At 38.7% G+C, this 18940-nt stretch overlaps 1 protein-coding gene across 1 annotated transcript in view; it reads right to left on the bottom strand.

The window, feature by feature from the left end:
• nudcd1 (NudC domain containing 1) overlaps positions 1-18940 on the bottom strand; it is a 32912-nt gene that overhangs the window by 2919 nt on the left and 11053 nt on the right. The window contains exons 6-8 of the mRNA XM_058619615.1: positions 13175-13382; positions 8075-8219; positions 7552-7677 (exon numbers count right to left, since the gene is read on the bottom strand). Of these exons, the coding sequence (XP_058475598.1) occupies positions 7552-7677; positions 8075-8219; positions 13175-13382 (479 nt within the window). The remainder of the gene's footprint in view (positions 1-7551; positions 7678-8074; positions 8220-13174; positions 13383-18940) is intronic.

The following is an 18940-nucleotide window of genomic DNA, read 5'->3' as shown; positions in this document are numbered from 1 at the left end:
ATACACAAACCTAATACAATTTTGAATTGGTGCTGATGTTTCATAAAATTGATTGAAACCTATCTTAAAGCACATCATTTATAACATATACACATACATCTGAATTAAAAGGTTGGGAAAAGTCTGCAAATTAAAAAATAAATAAAAATCAACCGCGACCCAACTTTGGGTCTCAACCCAGCCTTTGGGAACCACTGACTGAATATAAGTTCCATCTTTTTGGTTATGTCAAAGGTTTTTACGCTCAATACTGGTCTTTTGCATCAGTGTTCCATACCCATTTCAGGTTGTTTAATTTTAATATTTCATGTATTTTATGATTCTCGTCTCATCTGTTGTTCGTGTTTTTTAGTTGCTCTTTGTTCTCGGGTCTCTCTCAGAAATCCTGACCTCAAAAAAATAATAAAAGTCGACAACTCCAGTTTGAAAATAATAGAGAAATGTGTTGATTCCAACTCATTTTCACAGGATTGTTGTTCCTCTGTTTATGTTGGTGATACAAGACGATAAAAAAAAAAAAAAAACATCAATAACATGCTTCTTCCCACATGAGAGATTCCCATCAGAGGCAGTTCTCCATCTTCAAATTGACCTTGGCTGTACTAGCCCAGGCTCTGTCTCGATCGCGGTGTGATAACAGCCATAAAAGTCTATTTATTTGCCGCGCAGTCGTCTCACTCTGATAAATGAGCTTGACGTAACAGCCCAGTGTGAGCGCTGCTGCTATTCTGGACTCTGCCTCCATTTGTCTCGAACAGAAAATGACCAATGCTGTGACACTATCGCTCTTCGGCATCTGCCTGTTTCACACTGATCCTCGACACCCTGAGTCAACACACCTCCTGGGAATCCGCCCGCCGACGCGTCTCCGAGTCCGTCATCTCGACGGACCCTTGACAGGCATTGAAACTTCAGCATGAACCAGCCCATATGTTGTTGTTGGTGGTGGCGGTGGATGCTTGATGGTGTGCGCACATTGACAAGCCATTTAGCAAACCATCACTCCTCCACTCAGAAACTCATTTTCTTGCCACTTGTGTGTTTGACTGAGAGCATGTGACAGTCGTGAGCGACATACTCGAGTGAGGCCCGTTGATTCAGAGTCGAGCGAGCAACAACAAAGTGTGATAAATACAGTTTAATGACAAGGGCTTAACCCGACCGTGGTCTGAGATAAGATATGGCGCTTTTACGTTACACGTTTCCAGCTCGAATCGGCTCGACTCTACTCTGTTTTATTATTTTTTTTTAAAGGAAGGAAAGGAGATCAGCTTTATTTTATTTTACAAGGGACCAACCTGACCGAACGTGTCTAACATTCTAACTTTCTATTCTATATAAATTCATATTTTTGCTTTTCCATTAGGGATGGTACCTGCTGCTCTTTATGGCAGCTGTTCTGCCGAGGTTCATGTGGGAGACACAGCAAACAGAGACCAAAACAAAAAAAACACTACATGTGGCAGAACACAGGGAAATCCTTGCACTACTCGGTACCTGGTGCTTTATTTGGTACCCAGTGATGTTCCAAGCGAGCTGAGCCGATACCAACATGTGACGTCAACAGACTGCACTGGAAGAGTCATGAGCGCGACGTCCAACAGTATGACTTTCTTTGACCGAGAATAAAGTTGTCTTAAATTGTGTCAGGAGAGTCCGTCACAGAGGGTGTAAAAGTCTCCACCTCCACCTAGCATTTTTATTAAAAACTAAATCATCAAAGAAAAACTATTCAACCACACACACACGCACACACAAACATGGGATACCGGATACTGTTAAATTGCTTTTCAAATTGCTTTTCAAATTCACCTTTTCAAAGCCAGTGACTAAGCAGTGTTATATGATGACTAATAAAGTGTATGACTGACTCTGTCATACCACTGGGTCTAGGAAAATAAAACCATTTCCTCTGACACCTTGGACTGGGCTTTTTTTTCCCCCCTCATTATTTGACAGCCAAACCTCAGGTCTGGATTATGAGGTTTTTCTCATAGGACAAGACATACCAAGACAAAGTAAACAGATCAGTAACTGTATAATAACAGCAGACAGTCGGATCTACTTTAGTTTCTTGACAAAAAAATCATTATTGAATGACGAGGATTTCGGTGCCAGAAGCCAAACCGAGCACAAGATTACATTTTAAAACACAGACAATCAATTCTCACCAATTCCTGTGAGAAAAAAAGGAGAAAATGAATTCAAGATAAGGAATAAAAAAAACCAAGCACAGATAAGCTCAGTGCCAAGGGTTTTTAAAAATGAATGACAAAGCACTTCACTACAGTAGTCGACCATTTAAGAAGTTGAATGTATTTAATAATATACTGCAAACGTAGAACGAAGGGGGATACATTTAATTAAATTACTAAGACATTTACTGTATTATATCATGTTTTATGTCCTTTGATGTCCAGGGAAGAAAAAATGACTGATCAAATCAAATGTATGTATTTAAGCCAAAAGCTATGCTGTGAATAAACATGGATGACGTGTCTCTACTTTCTCCCACTGCCAAAAATGAATTGATAACTATTCATCTTTCATGTGTCCAGTGACGAAGTTGACAGATTTGTTTTTATGTTGGTACGTATGATAAACCTGCTCAGATGAGTCCGTTCATTTACAGAGTGCCAAAATGGACGCAAAATCCAACATGGCCGACTTCCTGTTTGGTCAAAAGGGAGGCACTTAAGAGTGAGGCAGCAAACTCAGCAAGTTTCAAAGACTTTCAATCGGGGGCGCTATTGAGCCTTAATGCCAACACACAGGTCCATGCTTTATGCCACTATCACATTTTTGCCTCACCTGACGTTCGTGCATAGTTTCTAGAGTATTTATGGATCTTAACCCCCTCAAAAATGACCGCAAAGCCACGGAATAATAAAAATAATCTAAAGAAAAACAGGCTGTTTTCGAGCCGTTTTCGGGCCCGAATGCTCATGCTCAGGCCCTTATAAAAAGGTATATTTAAATTTGGTTAAAAATAGCACATAAACCAAACCAAACTATAGGTAGCACTGTGATTCTGTTTGCCCATAATAATATTAATAAAAAAGCACAGACAAGTACCGAGAGTGAATTACTGGGAGTCGCCTGAACCAGTCTGTAAAAAAGCTTTTAGTGAAAACTTATTTTCATCAAAGAGGTTTAGAGGCTTTGAAGGACAGGAAATGAGAGGGTGACATTACGAAATGAAAAGCACTTGCACCTGCACACAGAGGCCAGATGTCTGTAATAACAGCCAAAATGTCAACTCTCTGTCATCGCCTCCACTGTTGGCGTCATGTTCCTGTTAAGATTGCTGCTGCTGCTGCTGCTCACTCGCCTTCAGAGCCACAGGACAACGAGGAAGGACGAAAGGAAAAAAAAAGAAAAAAGAAAAACTATTTATTTAGACTCTCTCTCTGTGTCCATGACGATGAGCCTTTTAAAACCACCCACGCATTCACTGCCACTGAAACCAGATGGTTTCACGTCAGACATGATCAGATATGACATGTGATTTCTGAACACGACGGTCTCGTGGAGACGCCACGGTCCTGTCGGCACCCGAGAGCAAACAGGTTTCACACCCTCTTTGTGTCAACAGTGGCGTCACACCAGCGCTTACGCAAAGCATGACAATGGAGCTTATGATACACTGCGTCAGGCTGGTGTCATCATTTAGACAGACAGACTTTAGCAGTACATACAGTATATGCCGAGGCATTAATCTCATGCACTCGATCATAAGAACTCGACTGAATGTCTGCAAAGCTCTTCATGACGTGGTCAGCCAGGCTTCCATCGCTCGCCTTCGGATTCACAGGCATGAACACACATCACATCGACAAAAGTATTGGTCCACAACTGTTGAGTATTGAATTAAGGTGTTTCAATCCAGCGTTGGTCTAGTTCCCTTATCTCCAATTTTAAAGCGTCAGCGTACCAAGACATTTTGGACAATGCTATGCTTCAGTTTGAGGAATGCCTCTTTCTATTCCAACATGACTGTGTGCCAGTGCACAAAGCAAGGACTATAAAGACATGGTTTGACTTTGAGTTTGGCGTGGAAGAACTTGATTGGCCCGCACAGAACCCTGAGAATGTGAGCCAGGTGTTCACATCGTAAGGAAATCGTTAAAATAAAGCACAAATACATATTATCGGCCCCTAATAATCAGCCAGGCAATAATCAGTCAACTAATGCGAACCACTAATAATCCACATTAAAATCTGTAAAATGACACCTGGCACAAACCAAGAAACAAGCTCATATTTCTAAATCTCTGCTATGTCTCATTGTAAATAATATTACAATGTAAGATGTTCCAGAATATTCCCCCGAAAATGACATTTACTGAGTGCATTTCACATGTGTTAGACCGGTGGTTGTCAAATTTCTTACCCCAAGTATCACCTGAGAAAATATTGAGCTCCTGGGGTAACACCATTATCGCCAACGTTAAAATACAACATTACAATACAGTGGAACTGGCAAAGAGAGACAGTCTAGGCCTAGTCTACATATCAATCAATTAGAGATGTTCCCTCCCGATACCGATTCCGATACTTGTGCTGTGGGTATGGGCCGATACAGAGTACCGATACCAGAGTGTTATAAAAAAAAAAAAATATCATACATGCATGACTGTGATATGATTATCATTGGTGGTAAGGTTTGGCTCAGGTTAAACCCTCTGTAAAACATGAACAAATACAGCAAATGGACACCATTTATTTTTACCAGTGATATGTTATTCCGTTTTTCAGCTTGTACGTTTGTTTTGACTCTGGTCCAAACATCGCAGGGCTGGCAGAGCTTTCCATGACGACTGACCGGGAAAGGACGCGCGTGACATCATTTTTACATGACTCCAGATTGTTAAAATTAGTCTCTGAAGTAACGCTAAACTTTAAAAACAGAGGCATACATACGCAGGACACAGGTACGCTGGTTAGTTGTAGCGCTGCTCTTTTCGTTTAATAAAACGGGCCGCTCCAGTTTGACTGTAGGCGTGCTAATAATAATGAAATATGCAGATGTAGTACAGGGAGCAGAAATCAAATTGCACTTATGATTTGATATAAGGTTGAGATTCAAATTGTGTTTGTGTTCCTATTTGTTAAACTTCAAGACGTCATTTTGGTTTTAAATTATAAAAGAGAAAAAGAAGTTTGTCATAGTGGTACGAGAAAGCAAATGAAGGATTAAAGCAGATACGGTGAGGAGGGGGGAGAGTAAAGAAAGGAAAAAGTATGGCTTACTGTAAGACAAACATATAGGCGCTGACTCACATATACATGCATATGCAGACCAAACTGTCCTTCAAATGGAGGACGGTGTACACATAGGATTATAAGGCAGCGGCTCGACCAGGGTGCACTTTAGCAGCGTAAATGGAGGAGGAAACATAAAGGGCTTTTATACACTTCCAACTCTTCATCATAGCCTGGACACAGACACTGTGCATTATATTTAATACTCATTATCAGCCTTTCATTATATAATGAATGGCTTCTTTTTCACTCAGACTTTTGAGTCTTTGTGGTGTTTTTTTTTTAACCATAAACACAGAGGTTATTTAGTCCATTGAAACAGAAACTGAAAGAGGAGCACCAGTGATGGACGAAGACCAATGTCCACAGATGACCTCAGCTTTTGCAAAATGCATTGTTGGTGTTTGGGAAGAAACAAACATTCATCTTGGCTCATTATCCAGCATTTTCACGATAGAGAGTTTGTTACATCTGCTTCTACAAATACAATGTTTAATTTTGTGACACCAATTCCTTATTTCCATCTAAGGAATTTAGGATCCAAAGATGTCTAAGCCTGTTTTGAGATAAAAATGCATCGACCAGTGTTGAAGTAAATCTTCGACATGCGACACGTAGATTTTTCACCTTGAAAAGTAAAGCTGAGGAATGATTGTGGCAGTTTTTCTCTCACATGTTCTGTTCTGGATGGAAAAAAAGACAGATTTCAACCCATGGATGTATTATAAGAAATAGATATTCCTATGGAATTGCTCACCCAGCACATATGCCAACAAAGTTTCTGATTTCCTGGTTTATTTCCGGGTTGTGCGGCCCATAGAGCATGTGCAGTAGTGTTACTCCCATAATGCCTCTCGGCTATGTGAACGAGCCGTCCACATTCTCGACTTGCTCGGTGCGTCGATAAACCGCGAAAGGCATGATGGGAGTATGATACTGACTTGTGCAAGCAGTTTTCATGAATACCAATTGCACGTTTGCTTCAGGCTTCAAACCATGAATTTGTAAATGAATGTCAAAACCAACGACAGTGAATACAGTAAGCTGAAAAGTATAATGACATCATTACAGGTTCAAATTATCAATTTAATAACCTATATGGCTATTAGTTTATATGTGGAGTGAGGAATTATGTGAGCCACGTATAAATAACTAAAACCTGTTTTGTCCTAATATTTAAAAAAAATGTAAAAGAAAACCTTTCATTGCCTTCATTCATTCACATTTCTCATAAAGTTTTCACATCGTACACTTCCCTGACAGTAGCGCCGTTCCCGAGACGCCACATGACCGCGCTTTGCTGTGCTCGTACACACCTGTGACGTCACTCTGGGAAATAAGATTTATCTTGGCTTGTTATGGCCTTTAGGAAGGTTTTACAAATGTGAAACTCCATGAATTAAAAATATATTTTATAAAGATCTACACATGCCTATGTCCATGTCTTCAGGTGTCCTGTGGACACTTTTACAGGCGTCTCTTTTACTATTGTGGTCAATGGGAAAATTGCTTTTTGGGCCGCATGAGTATATTTTGTTGCAGTACCATGAGAGGCCACCATGACAAAATTCTCTTCAAGGCAGAGGGGGCGGTGCTCTATCCAGTTCTTATAATACATCCATGCTTCAACCTTTATTAATCCTTTCGATATTTAAGTAAAAAAAAAAATGGTAAAAAAAAAAAATACAATGAATGTGTAGAATTTCAAATTAAATGTTAGCAAACCCTCAAGCCCCAGCTCTTCAAGGTTGCTGTAAAAAAAAACTTAAGAATGTTAGCTTGTGCGTTCTTTGTTTAGTAATGGAAAATAGTCTCTTAATGGGTAAAGTGAGAATTTGGTTTAAATTAAATTAGTTAATAAAAAAAAATAAAAAAATGTGTATATATACACACATATATATATATATATATATATATATATATATATATAAAAACCAGCTCCACTGGTGCAAGTTCTTACTATTCTTACTATTCCTGTCACATAGGTGATGCAGATGAAGTGGGCATGAATGTTCCTTATTTACTGGGCTTATGGGGTGCTCTTTGCTTGAGTGGCTTGTGAAAGCCAAAGCCAGCAGTGGCTCACAGGCTCGCTTGGAGCTGGGCTGAATAAAAACAGGCTCTCACAGAGGCAGTGAGCATCAGGTAGCCAACAGCACACTTGAGGGGGGAATGAGAAATGGAAGGAGACGGCCGAAATGACTGAAAATGTTAAACAGGATCACTCAGACCTGAAGGATTGGAGACTCAAAGTGGTTGCGAGAGAAGCAGTGAGATGTTACTCACCACCTGAGTGGGCTTGAGTGATTCTCCGTCAAAGTGTGTGAGGCTGGAGCTGTCTTCTGGGAACCCATCACAGTCCTCCAGCTCTTGAATGTTACAAGCGGGCTTGTCCTTGTCAGGGTTTCCGTTCTGCACAGAAAGGAGAAAGAGTAATACAAATCAGAGGCTATGGCAACACTTGTTTTGCATTTATTAACATGTAAAAAAAAAGGCTTGATCTGTATTGTGTGCCTTGAGTGGACCCTGATGATACTAGTGGAAAATGAGTGCGAGACAGGAAGTGGCTTAAAATGCTGTCCAACGTAAGACTGGGAGTGGCGACTCTGGGGACAGTGTGACGATGTGTGCAAGACGTCAGGATGAAGAGGTCTCTGAGCAGCTGAAGAGCAAAGTGACAGAGTTGAGAGGCCACGTAGGAGAGAGGAAAGACGTGAAGCTAAAAGGTGGATTGAATAAACAATGTGTGTAAGGTCACGACACCTGAGAAACTAAAGTGAAAGCAAAAGTTTTGAGCTTGAGGTCTCACCAGGTCTTCAGATGTGAGGTGGGTCAGTCTTTCATGGATCAGAGCGGCCTGCTCTTCGTTCATCACAAGCTCACCCCTCCTGTCGCCGATCACCAGCTCCGGCCACATAGGTACCTCGCTGCGTTTCTCCAGCGTCACCTCCAGGCTGTGGACACACATTCATATGACATTTCTCATTCAAAGTGATTAAGATTAAGATTAAGATTAAGAATGATTAAGAAAGTTTGTTTAATTATTTGGTTTCAAATAATTAAAATAAATCAGTAACATCCTCTGCTTTGAGATGTTGGGGTTCGTCCTCTGGAGGAGCGGAACACTGAAGCGATGAAACTGATTACTAATTGATAACTAAATTAATTAATTGTAAACTATTTTGATAATTGATTAATTGGACTTTTGAAGCCTCTTAAATGTGAATATGTCCTTGTTTTCTTTGCTCCATATAACAAAGAAATCATTAAAAATATAGGTTTTTGGGGAAAAACATGAACATTTTATGGACCAAAAATTGACAAATGAATCAAATAAAAAAAGAAACGTTAGTTGTATACCTACACACACACATACTGAAGGTTTAGTGAAATTAAATTAAGATGGAGCGCGAGATAAGGTGACTCTAATTATTATTATTTAATTTATTATTAAAGCTCCACTCTGATCACATGCTCCGGTATATACACTAGAACAGTAGTTCTGATTTTCCTTCAAGTACCACCAGAGGAATCTTGTGTACCACTGGTGGTACACACGTTTGAGAACCATGCTTCTAAGCCACTAGCAGCATTTGCTTTACAGGAATTTTCAGTTGTTAGCATTTACAAGCAAGAAGAGTCGAGTCACTCCTCTTTCCTAAATGCCACGATCGGTGAGACACTTCAAAACATTTTTTTTAAGAACTCTGGTTTACGCCATTTTCAGAAATTGTACGAGAGCAAGAAGTGCACCTCAAATGAGAATGAAGCAATCAACCTGTAAACATCCAATCAGGAGCAGTGTAGTGGAATATAATGTAGTGTTGATGAGAAAGGTCAGAGGAGGGCAGACAGAGCTGCGTACACCCAAATACTATCTAAAGAAGGAAGTGAGCAGTTTGGAGTCGAGCAGCAGAATAAATCGAGGAAAAACAAACTCAAGTTCACAAATCCAAAAAAGCAGGAAAGCAGCACATGTCCGCAAATACAACGCAACATACAGGCAGAAAACACAGACATTTCGATTTGATTTATTCATTTCTATAACTAATAAGATGTGTTTATTATTTATTACAGTACAGAGCCAATAATGAGCTGTTTAGGATGCACTGTGTGTAAGGACATTAATTCAATAAAGATCAGGCTTCAAGGATTGAAGGAAAAAAAACGAGAATACTAGATCTGCAACTAACGATTACTTTCATAATTGATTAATCTGTCGATTATTTTCTCGATTAATCGCTTGTTCCATAAAATGTCAGAAAACCTTAAAAAAAAATGTTGATCGGTGTTCGTCAAACCTGGAAATGATGATGTTCTCAAATGTTTTGTCCACTAACGAAAATGAATAACTTTGAATGATTTCTTTGTGATCCAGAGCAAAGAAATGAAGAAAATTCAGCTCTAGAAAATACATTTGAATAAAATGATATTTTCTGGAGGTATGAGTATATATTTGCATGTCTTACATGTCATGATACCCTCACATGTTCCTATCAGAATTAACAGTCACGGCAGAGCGTTTGTTCTTCTCCGTGAAGCAACAAGGACATGGTGAGTCACGCTGGGGCTTCATTATGTGTGTGTGTGTGTGTGTGTATGTAGTTTGGCACTGAATGCATAACAATCTCACTAATGCATTCTGGTTTAACTGGGGAGTAGAAAGTTCTCCCAGTGGCTCCTTGGATTCTCCAAGACTCATAGGGATTTGTTGATACAACATTTGGGCCAAAAAAAATAAATTCTAATACTGGCTTGGAAAACGAAAAAATAAAATGTTAAGTCTTAAGTAAACATGGGTAACATGCTGTAAAGATGTTTTTGAAATAGCCGGTTATGGTTAGGTCATAAATGCATCAGCACAAATGTCTTTTTAAAAGCTTTCCGACACGAGAAGATGGTATCAGTCTATCCCCAAATATAACAGTTCAGTAGCTACTACTGATACTTATGATTGTCATTTGGCTTTATCAATTAACCAGCTAATCAATACAATTCCAATTAGAAACATTTTATATTACAATGCAGTAATTATGGTGATAATGTATATATTTCTAATGTAATATACAGGAAATTACTTCACATAAAAATGTTTGGGATATTAAACAATTATATTTTACCACATTATAGAGTTGAAATTCATCCTCGTTATGTCCCTCACATCCTTATTTTCAAGGTCATACGGCTGATGAAATGTTTGATGTAGGGACTCATGTTTCTATTTAATTTTAATACACTATTACAACGTTATTGCATGACCTTATACAAGAAAATGACAGGAAAATGATGGATGAAATGCTTTCCCTTTTTTTTTTTTTAACCAAGAAATAACAATTCAACACTGCTTTATTTCTACTGATCGTGATGTTTTCCTTCCAGGAATAAAAAGAACCTGCTGCTTCACAGTGAGCGCACACTGCAGCTCCAGCCTAAGACTGAATCAATCCTTCTCTATTGTCGTGGAGAAAACCACGTGTAAAGCTGGAGAACCATAAGAAGATATGAGAGCGACACAAAGGGCAGCTTGTTAATTCAGCTCCGGACAAAGGGAAGCAGGATGGTGCTCAGCTGTCTGATCTATGAAGAGCATCACTTAATGTCCATATAGAAAAACATGCTCGATATCACGACGGGGAGTGCTTTTTACTTTCCTTTTTTTTTTTTGGCCTTCATATTTACATTGTCAAAGGACATGCAAATGCAATCTACAAGCTTAATGCACAAAGATGCGTTTCCTCCGAATAGATTTACATCACAAATGCAAATTTAGCTCATAATGGAAACAAACCGAAACGAGTCTTATTTGCATTTTGTTTGGCTACTAATATGTCCTTTGAGTGTCCATGGAAAAACAGCTGTATTAAATGAATGAAAGTGTGTCCGGATATACACACAGCTGCCAATCAGCAGATATGAAGAGCAAAACAAAAAGGTCACAGGCTGGACATGTCATGCAGTAAATGCTAAATGACTAAATTTGGTAGATCCGCCGGGATAAGATTTATTTACAAAAATAAAGAAATAAAGCCTCCAGGACAAATACTCCTGAGTGCAATGTACAGTATTAGTATGACACAGCAATGTACAGTATGACATTGCACTCCATTATGCCACTCCTTTATTATTGCACTTTTTTCTTTTCTTACTGTTGCACATTTTACATTTTATGTTTATAATATTGTTTGTATTGCTGCTTTGTTAAAACAATTTCCCCTTGGGGATGAATAAAGTATTTCTATTCTATTCTATTCTATTCTATTTAGACTTCAGCCTTCAAACCTTTCGAGAGTTACCAGGAAACTAACAAACAGGCTTTGTAACGTCATGTTTTTTACAGTGAATGGAGGAAGAGGAAGAAGACAGAGCTCACAGAGACACAGAAGAAGGCTCTTAAAATAGGGGATATGACGCAACTTGTATTGACGAGTAGATTAATAGAATCAGTGCTTATGAAAACTGCTCAAACCATGTGTCGATGTTTTTTTTTTTAATATTCCTTAGTGTTATGCCACAGTGAATCAACGTGAATGTTGTTATATAAAAGTCTGAAAATAGAGCTTTACAACCAGAACACCTTCAAACCCTCGGCTGCGTCTGCTGCTTAGCAATCACTGCCCTTCCTGTTCTTCAGTGTGCTGTGTTTTGTTCTCAGACCATATTTGGAAAATCATGGGTGAACCTGACTGAGGTTCAACTTACTAGGCTCCAGTGCGTGCAGCAAGACATATCGGTAGAAATACAACCTATATATTACTAACAGAGCCACTTTTACCCCGTCTAACAAAGCACGCAACTCTCCGATAATTGGTCAACCACTGAAACAGATCATCTATTATTTACATTAAAAACAGCTTAAATTAATTCAGAAACACACACTAAATTTAAGTAACCTGACGCAAACCAAGACACCAAGCTCATAATTCCAATAGTGCTTTTCCATTATACAGTTCTAGCACCACTGAGCTCTACTCTACTCGGTTTGGAATCAGACACGGGCAAAGCAGTTGTTTTCAGTGTACTGAATCATTAGAATCAGTTCATTAAAAAGATTAAGATTCGGTTCTTCCTGCATGACCAGAGCGCAGACTCCGTCTGACACATTTCTGAACTGAAACACGACTGAATGGGTTGTAATTGGGCTCACGATCGCCGGCTTTCAGCTGTGTTGTCGCTAAATACACCAGACTCCTCTGTTAAATATTGAGATGTTAGAAATTCCCTTGCTAAATGTTGGAGATTAACGCATGCTTTCAGGATTTTTAAGTCTTTTTATCTGATCTACAGTTCCGCATTATTCGGTTTGATTCTTGTGTCGGACGTCACGCTCATGACTCTTCCAGTGACGGCGCTCTGTGACCAATCAGTGGCCAAGCAGTCTGTTGACGCCACATTTAAGTGTTGGCTCAGCTCGCTTGGAACCTCACCAGAGCAGGTACTTAAAAAAAGCGGCAGGTACTATCCCTACTATAAAACTGAGTGGAGCTGAGTCATGCTAGAATTGTATAATGGAAAAGTGTCATAAATCTGTCTCAGTCACTATGTTTACATGTACTACAGATGTAGCCCGACTGAGTCAGGCAATCGGACAACTTGCCAAGTCCGGGTAAATATGCGGAGGAGAAATTCGATTTATTGACCGTGACGCTGCATCTCTCTATAAGCTAGTGCTAGTGAATCAGTTTCATCTCAGTCCGACTAAAATCTGATTTTTACACAATGTAAATGTTCCATGTATTCCCAGAAAATATAACTAAAATGGACATTAAATGGGTACAATATGTGAGATGTATGTTTTTTTTAAGATAAAAACTGTCAGAGAATGTCATTTATATACGCTGCGGTGTTCCATTGTGCTCACATTCAGAGATCAATTTAGGGACAGCAACTGTGTCGATGCCAGGCTGCAAACCTTTTGTCGTTTTTGATGATCCAAGTGCTGCCTTCAGGGTCTACACTTCCATACATCTGACCTTCCAGCAGAGGAGGAAAACCCTGAACTCCAATGGAGATGTTGTCTGGTGTCAGCCGGAACTGCACCTCCTCTTTGGTGACACCCTCAGGCATGCGCACACACACGGTGATGTCCTCCGCTGTCTGCTGCCAGAAGTAAATGGCATCTGAATTGAAACAGGGGAGAGAAATGTGAGGTAATAAAGTTAATGGCAGTTTCTGTGCCAGCTGTTACTGAGTCACTCACACACACACACACACACACGGATGAGTGACAGCATGATGGAACTGAGGGGGAAATTACAGCAGAATATTCACTGACATTTCAGATGGGAGTCTATTACAATAAATCAGTTATTATAGCTTGAGAGGAGAACAAGAGGACTGGTCATCAGTCCGTTGCACAACAGCCATTTTGACATAATATTTTAATCTGGAAAGGCACAGGTCACACACTCATGATCACATTAATAACGGCTCTGTTCAGGTCAAGTAAGACAGGACAGTGTAACAGTGAACCGGCGTGTGAACTTGAGGAAGCTAAATGGAACTCAGCCTTCATTACTTTGATTATTCATACCTGTGATTTTATAACCATGACCTGACAAATGGCTGCTGTGAAAAGGTGGACGGATGAATAGATGGATATACTGTATGAATGGATGGATGGATGTATAGATGGATATACTGTATGAATAGATGGATGGATGTATAGATGGATATACTGTATGAATGGATGGATGGATGTATAGAATAGAATAGAATAGAATAGAACTGTATTGTGGAAATTTGCCTTTGGCTCACCTGCATGAAAATCATAAAAGGAGAAACAGAGGAAGTCATATAAACGCCACACAGTTAAAATAAGATAAGAGACTGTCATAAAAACAAGAGTGGTCACTTTGTGAAGTTAAGAATACTTAATACCAGGCCAGTATTAGACCAATATGTTTGCCTGCCAGGGGAACTCTGTAGTGCCTCCCAGACCTCAAAGGCAGGGGATTGGAGGTGTCTGCCAGAATACACCTGGCTTTTTCCCCCAGAGTTGAGACAGATTTCTGGGTATGGGTTGGATAAATGGGATAATGGATGGACAGATGTATGGAATACGGATGGATGGATATTAGAGGTGCCAAATGTAAAAATATATCCCATAATGCAAAGATATAATGATGTACAAATGAGGCTCAACAGTGAAGCACTTCTGCAGCGATGAGCCAACACCAGCTTTAATCTCAAACCATTAACACCAATTGATTTTTTTGTGTCATCTCTGTCGAGGATGAATGGAGGAGAGTATGTGTTTTCCGGCTGGTGAGAATGAGATCTCCAACACCACTTTCACATTTAATCAGATTTAGTGCAGCGGTCGGGCCACTGGCCAAGAAACGAAAGAGAGTTGTTTCTGAAGCGGAGCCAAGCCAAGTGCTGACTAATGATTTTTGGTTCTTTTAAGGGATCTCTTGATATTAAGAAAATGAACAGGGACATTTGTCATGAGCTGAAGACATACTGTGTAAAAATACAGCATGTCTTTCATCACTGACTACTTTTACGTGGACAGAATTCACTAGATTAAGAAAATAGCCTGACTAAGACACTGTCACGTAAAACTGTCACTTTCTTTCATTATATTAACCAGATTGGTTCTCAATTATTTTCTGTCATTTTCTTCATGCACCTCAGCAGGTCGCAGATTTACATCCATCTGATTTTTTTTTTTTTCTCCAGTCATCCCCGACGACGCCTGTACTGTGTGGTGGTAGCCCATAATGAAAAACACAATCATTTATCAGAGGGAGAGAGAGAGAGAGTGCTGGTGGACGCGAGAGCTGACGTATGAATGAGAGAAGGAAGGTCAGCGGGGCCGTGTAATGAATGGATGAACACCAGGTCTCTCTTTTTTTCTCGTGTCCACACAGATGAGAACATAACCATGAATGAAATAAAAACTGTGCTATCATATTGATCGGAAACAGTTCCGCTGCCTCATCTTTGAGTCACTGTTTTCTCACAAAGAGTCAGAGGTTTCTGGAGTTCAACAATAAACATTTTCATAAATACACACTGACGTCACGACAGCTTTCAAGAGCAAAATGATGCTTTTAACGAGTCTGACTGCACAGATGAGTCTGCCGTCATCATATTAGAGTGCATGCTTCTTCTTTTTCTTCTGGCATAATCACTGAACTTGTCAGGACCAGCACTCTGGTCCTAAAAGGACAGAACCTCATTTCTGAGAACCTGGTTAATTTTAGGACTCAGGTTTGACTTGTGCATGAGTATGATCAATCTGATTAAGCTGAAAATGAAGACATAAATCCAGAGTGGATGCTTTTCCTCGCTATTAATAATGAGGCACTAGTTAATATTATTGGACCGTCGCTTCCTCCTTGTCTTACTTGCTTGTGACCTCTACAACTATTATTCTTTTACGTTTATTTATGTGGCTCAATGAAGAAAATTGATATCTACACAAAATGTCACTACAGACGAGACTAAATGACCTTTGCAGTTGGACAGAGGTAAAAAAAACAAACCCAAATAGATATATTGACATACTGGCAAAAAGTCCAATATTGTGCAGCCCTATAACCAATATAAGTATTTCTGAATGTTTTTGTTTTATTTATTTATTTGTGGTAACTTCTACCACAGATTATTATTCATCTTTGCATCACACACACACAGGCAGCAACACACTGAATATGTAAATGTCGCCCTCTATTATAGAGTGTAAGTGTAAATAGTGAGGCAGAGCAATATGGCTTATAAATAATATCTGCATGTTTTAAGTCTATATCCAAATATATATAGGAGATATATGTGGATATAAAGGTTGTTTCTCTGGACTTGTGCAAAGTTTTCTTTTGAGACGTTTGTGCTTCTCAACGACTGAGAGGGACAATACACTGTAAATACACTCTCTATATAAAATAAAATGTTAACAAATGCAGATTTGTGCGTCGCAAACCATATTCAAATATTTTATATCTTAGGGTTTTTATTTTTATTTTTTATTCCATATAAATGCACCAAAACACCCAAGTCAAATTCCTTGTATGTGTAACTGTACTTGCAATAAATACAGATTGTGATTCTGATTACATTTAATTTCTTTGGCTTTTTAATGTTAAATAAAGTACATTTATGTGTGTAAGAAACAACAAAATTGATTGTAAATATGGTCAAATTCTGCAATAAAACAAATAATAAGGGTTAAAATTAAAGACGTGTTAAGTGCCTTGATTTTATTTAATTTTGTCAATTCCATGCATATTTTTTGAAAAGTGCTACCATCGATTACTTAATTAAGTGTCAACTACTTACAATCATAATCAATTATTCTGTTTTTTAAATATTTTAAAAAAAAATGCTTTCTGATTTTTCAGCTTCTTAAATGTGAATTTTCAATTCTCTGTTGTTTTTTTGACAAAAAATATCAAAATTTTTCAACATTTGATCTAAACAAATACTCCATTGATTGATCGATTATAAAAAATAATCATTAGTTGCAGCTCTAGATATAATATCAATATGTTGTCCAGATTAGTCCAAGCTTCATACACACATTTCTGTGCCAATATTCTCACAATAAACCGCTTGTTTAAAGCGAGCGGTGAGCCTGAAAGTGTCATATACTGCACACAGTAACACTGTGTGATTACTGGCACAGTCTTAAACACTGACACACAGTCCAGTTCTGATGAAACTAAGAAAAAAAAATAAAATAAACTGCTTCATATCTGGCAGCAAAGTGAGGAACTGAGACGACGTGTTCATGATCATTATCACCTTTTTGTTGTTGCCTGAATCAACAGAGAAACTAAAAAGGGGGGGAAAAAAAAAAGAGCAGCGCTGCCAAATCTCTCATTTCACTTCAGCGCCGCTTGTTTTTCTTCACTCGTCGTCTCTTTCACACTTTTCTGTTTGAACTCCGTAAACCGTCGACCCGCCGTGACCAGCAAATGGAAAATTTCGACCAAAAAAACACAACATCCACTTTAATTTCAGAGACTCTAACCACACTGTTTTTCCTCCTGTTTGTGTATAAATACACTTTACTCTGTACTCTGTACTGCGTCAGCTGCTTCCTCTCTTACCGTCTAATACACTTTTTACTCTTTCAAAAGAAGAAGAGAAGCAAAGCACCGATGAAAGGTTTGGCTAAAACACTGCCATTATTCTACATCTGCACCAACAGACACACACAGGTTTGTGTAGCTATTCTTCTTAGGACACTGCATTGACTTCCATACATATGGACAGTCTTAACAAAGCATTATACCTCACCTAAGTAAGTTTTTTGGACCTCACACACACACACACACATTTGCAAGGGTGACAGAATGTCCTCACTCCGTAAGGTTTAGAGGTTTTTTGGTCTTCACAAAGTGACCCATACAAGAACACACACACAGCTCTGTCAAGGTCACCCATGCCTTTTTTTTTATGTGTGTATTCAGACCTTTGTCAAAAATATTTTTCAGAGGTTTTAAATGTAACTGTGTTAAAAAACATTGAAAGGTTTAAAAAGAAAAACCAAACAAAACCAAACAAAAGAAGCGGCTGCACACGGACGGACGGACGTTCACTTTTGTTTTGTTCAGCTGTTCAGTCGAGTGTTTTGTGGAGAAAAGTTCAGCTGGGTGTGAAAACCGCCCCCGTGATGTGGTGACAGAGTGAGAGTATGTGAGATACAAGAGTGCAGCCAAGTCAATAATTCCACTGTAACCATGAAACACACTGTAATTACTGGAGAGGGATGAATTCCATGCTTTTATACCACATTATTCACTCGTCGTTTCAGGCCCAGTGTGTGGCATTTTTTGGCAGAAATTGGGTCTACTTATGGCGATCACAATTGTCATCAATATTTAGATTATGAATATTTGTGATAATTCATTGCAATAGAGACAAAACTATTTCATTTTAAAGTTAAAGCTATGAACAAAATCTGGACATCACGCCGTGAAATGAATTGAAAATATTCTGTCATATATGGCTGCAACTAATCTGTCAACTCTTAGTATTCTTAATTAGTTGTTCAGTCCATAAAATGTCAGAAAATGTTGAAAGATGTCTCCCAAACCTGTCACACAAACCAACATGATTGAATGTTAAGGAATGCTTTGTTATATGGAGCAAAGAAACCAGAAAATATTCACATTTAAGAAGCTGAAAAACACTCAAAACATTGCATCGATTAGAGACATTTATACAGAGACACACATTAATGTGAGAGTGTGTGTCTTTCAGACATTTTCAGGCTTTGTCAGCACCAAAACCTGGTCCTAATGGGACAGAAACTCATTTCTGAGTCATTTCTGATACCGTGAAGTATCAGTGATGACTCCTCCTGCTTTTAAAGGCTGTTGTGTTAATTTTTCGAGAGCCAGTGTTTTTAAATAAAAAATTCTGTCAAAGCGAACACCTCTTATTTAGAGGTCAAGGCGATAAAAACAAGGGATTTAATATTTTGTGCTTCACATCCAATAACTACGTCAAATGCGATATTTAAAAAGCCTTGAAAAACTGTTTGAAATATGTGAAGCAATACTTGAATTAATACATGAAGAAGTACACATTTGGAGTTCTGTCTGTATATATATATAGTAGTGTAGTATATCTGTATAAAAACCTTTATATGTGTTATTATCTCCTTTTATGTAAGTAAATGTCCTTCATGTTACATTAAAAAGCCAATGAAATGAAGTGTGGTTAG

This window comes from Solea solea, chromosome 20, assembly GCF_958295425.1.
Source record: "Solea solea chromosome 20, fSolSol10.1, whole genome shotgun sequence".
NCBI lineage: Eukaryota > Metazoa > Chordata > Actinopteri > Pleuronectiformes > Soleidae > Solea > Solea solea.
This window is presented reverse-complemented; position numbering and strand designations above follow the sequence as displayed.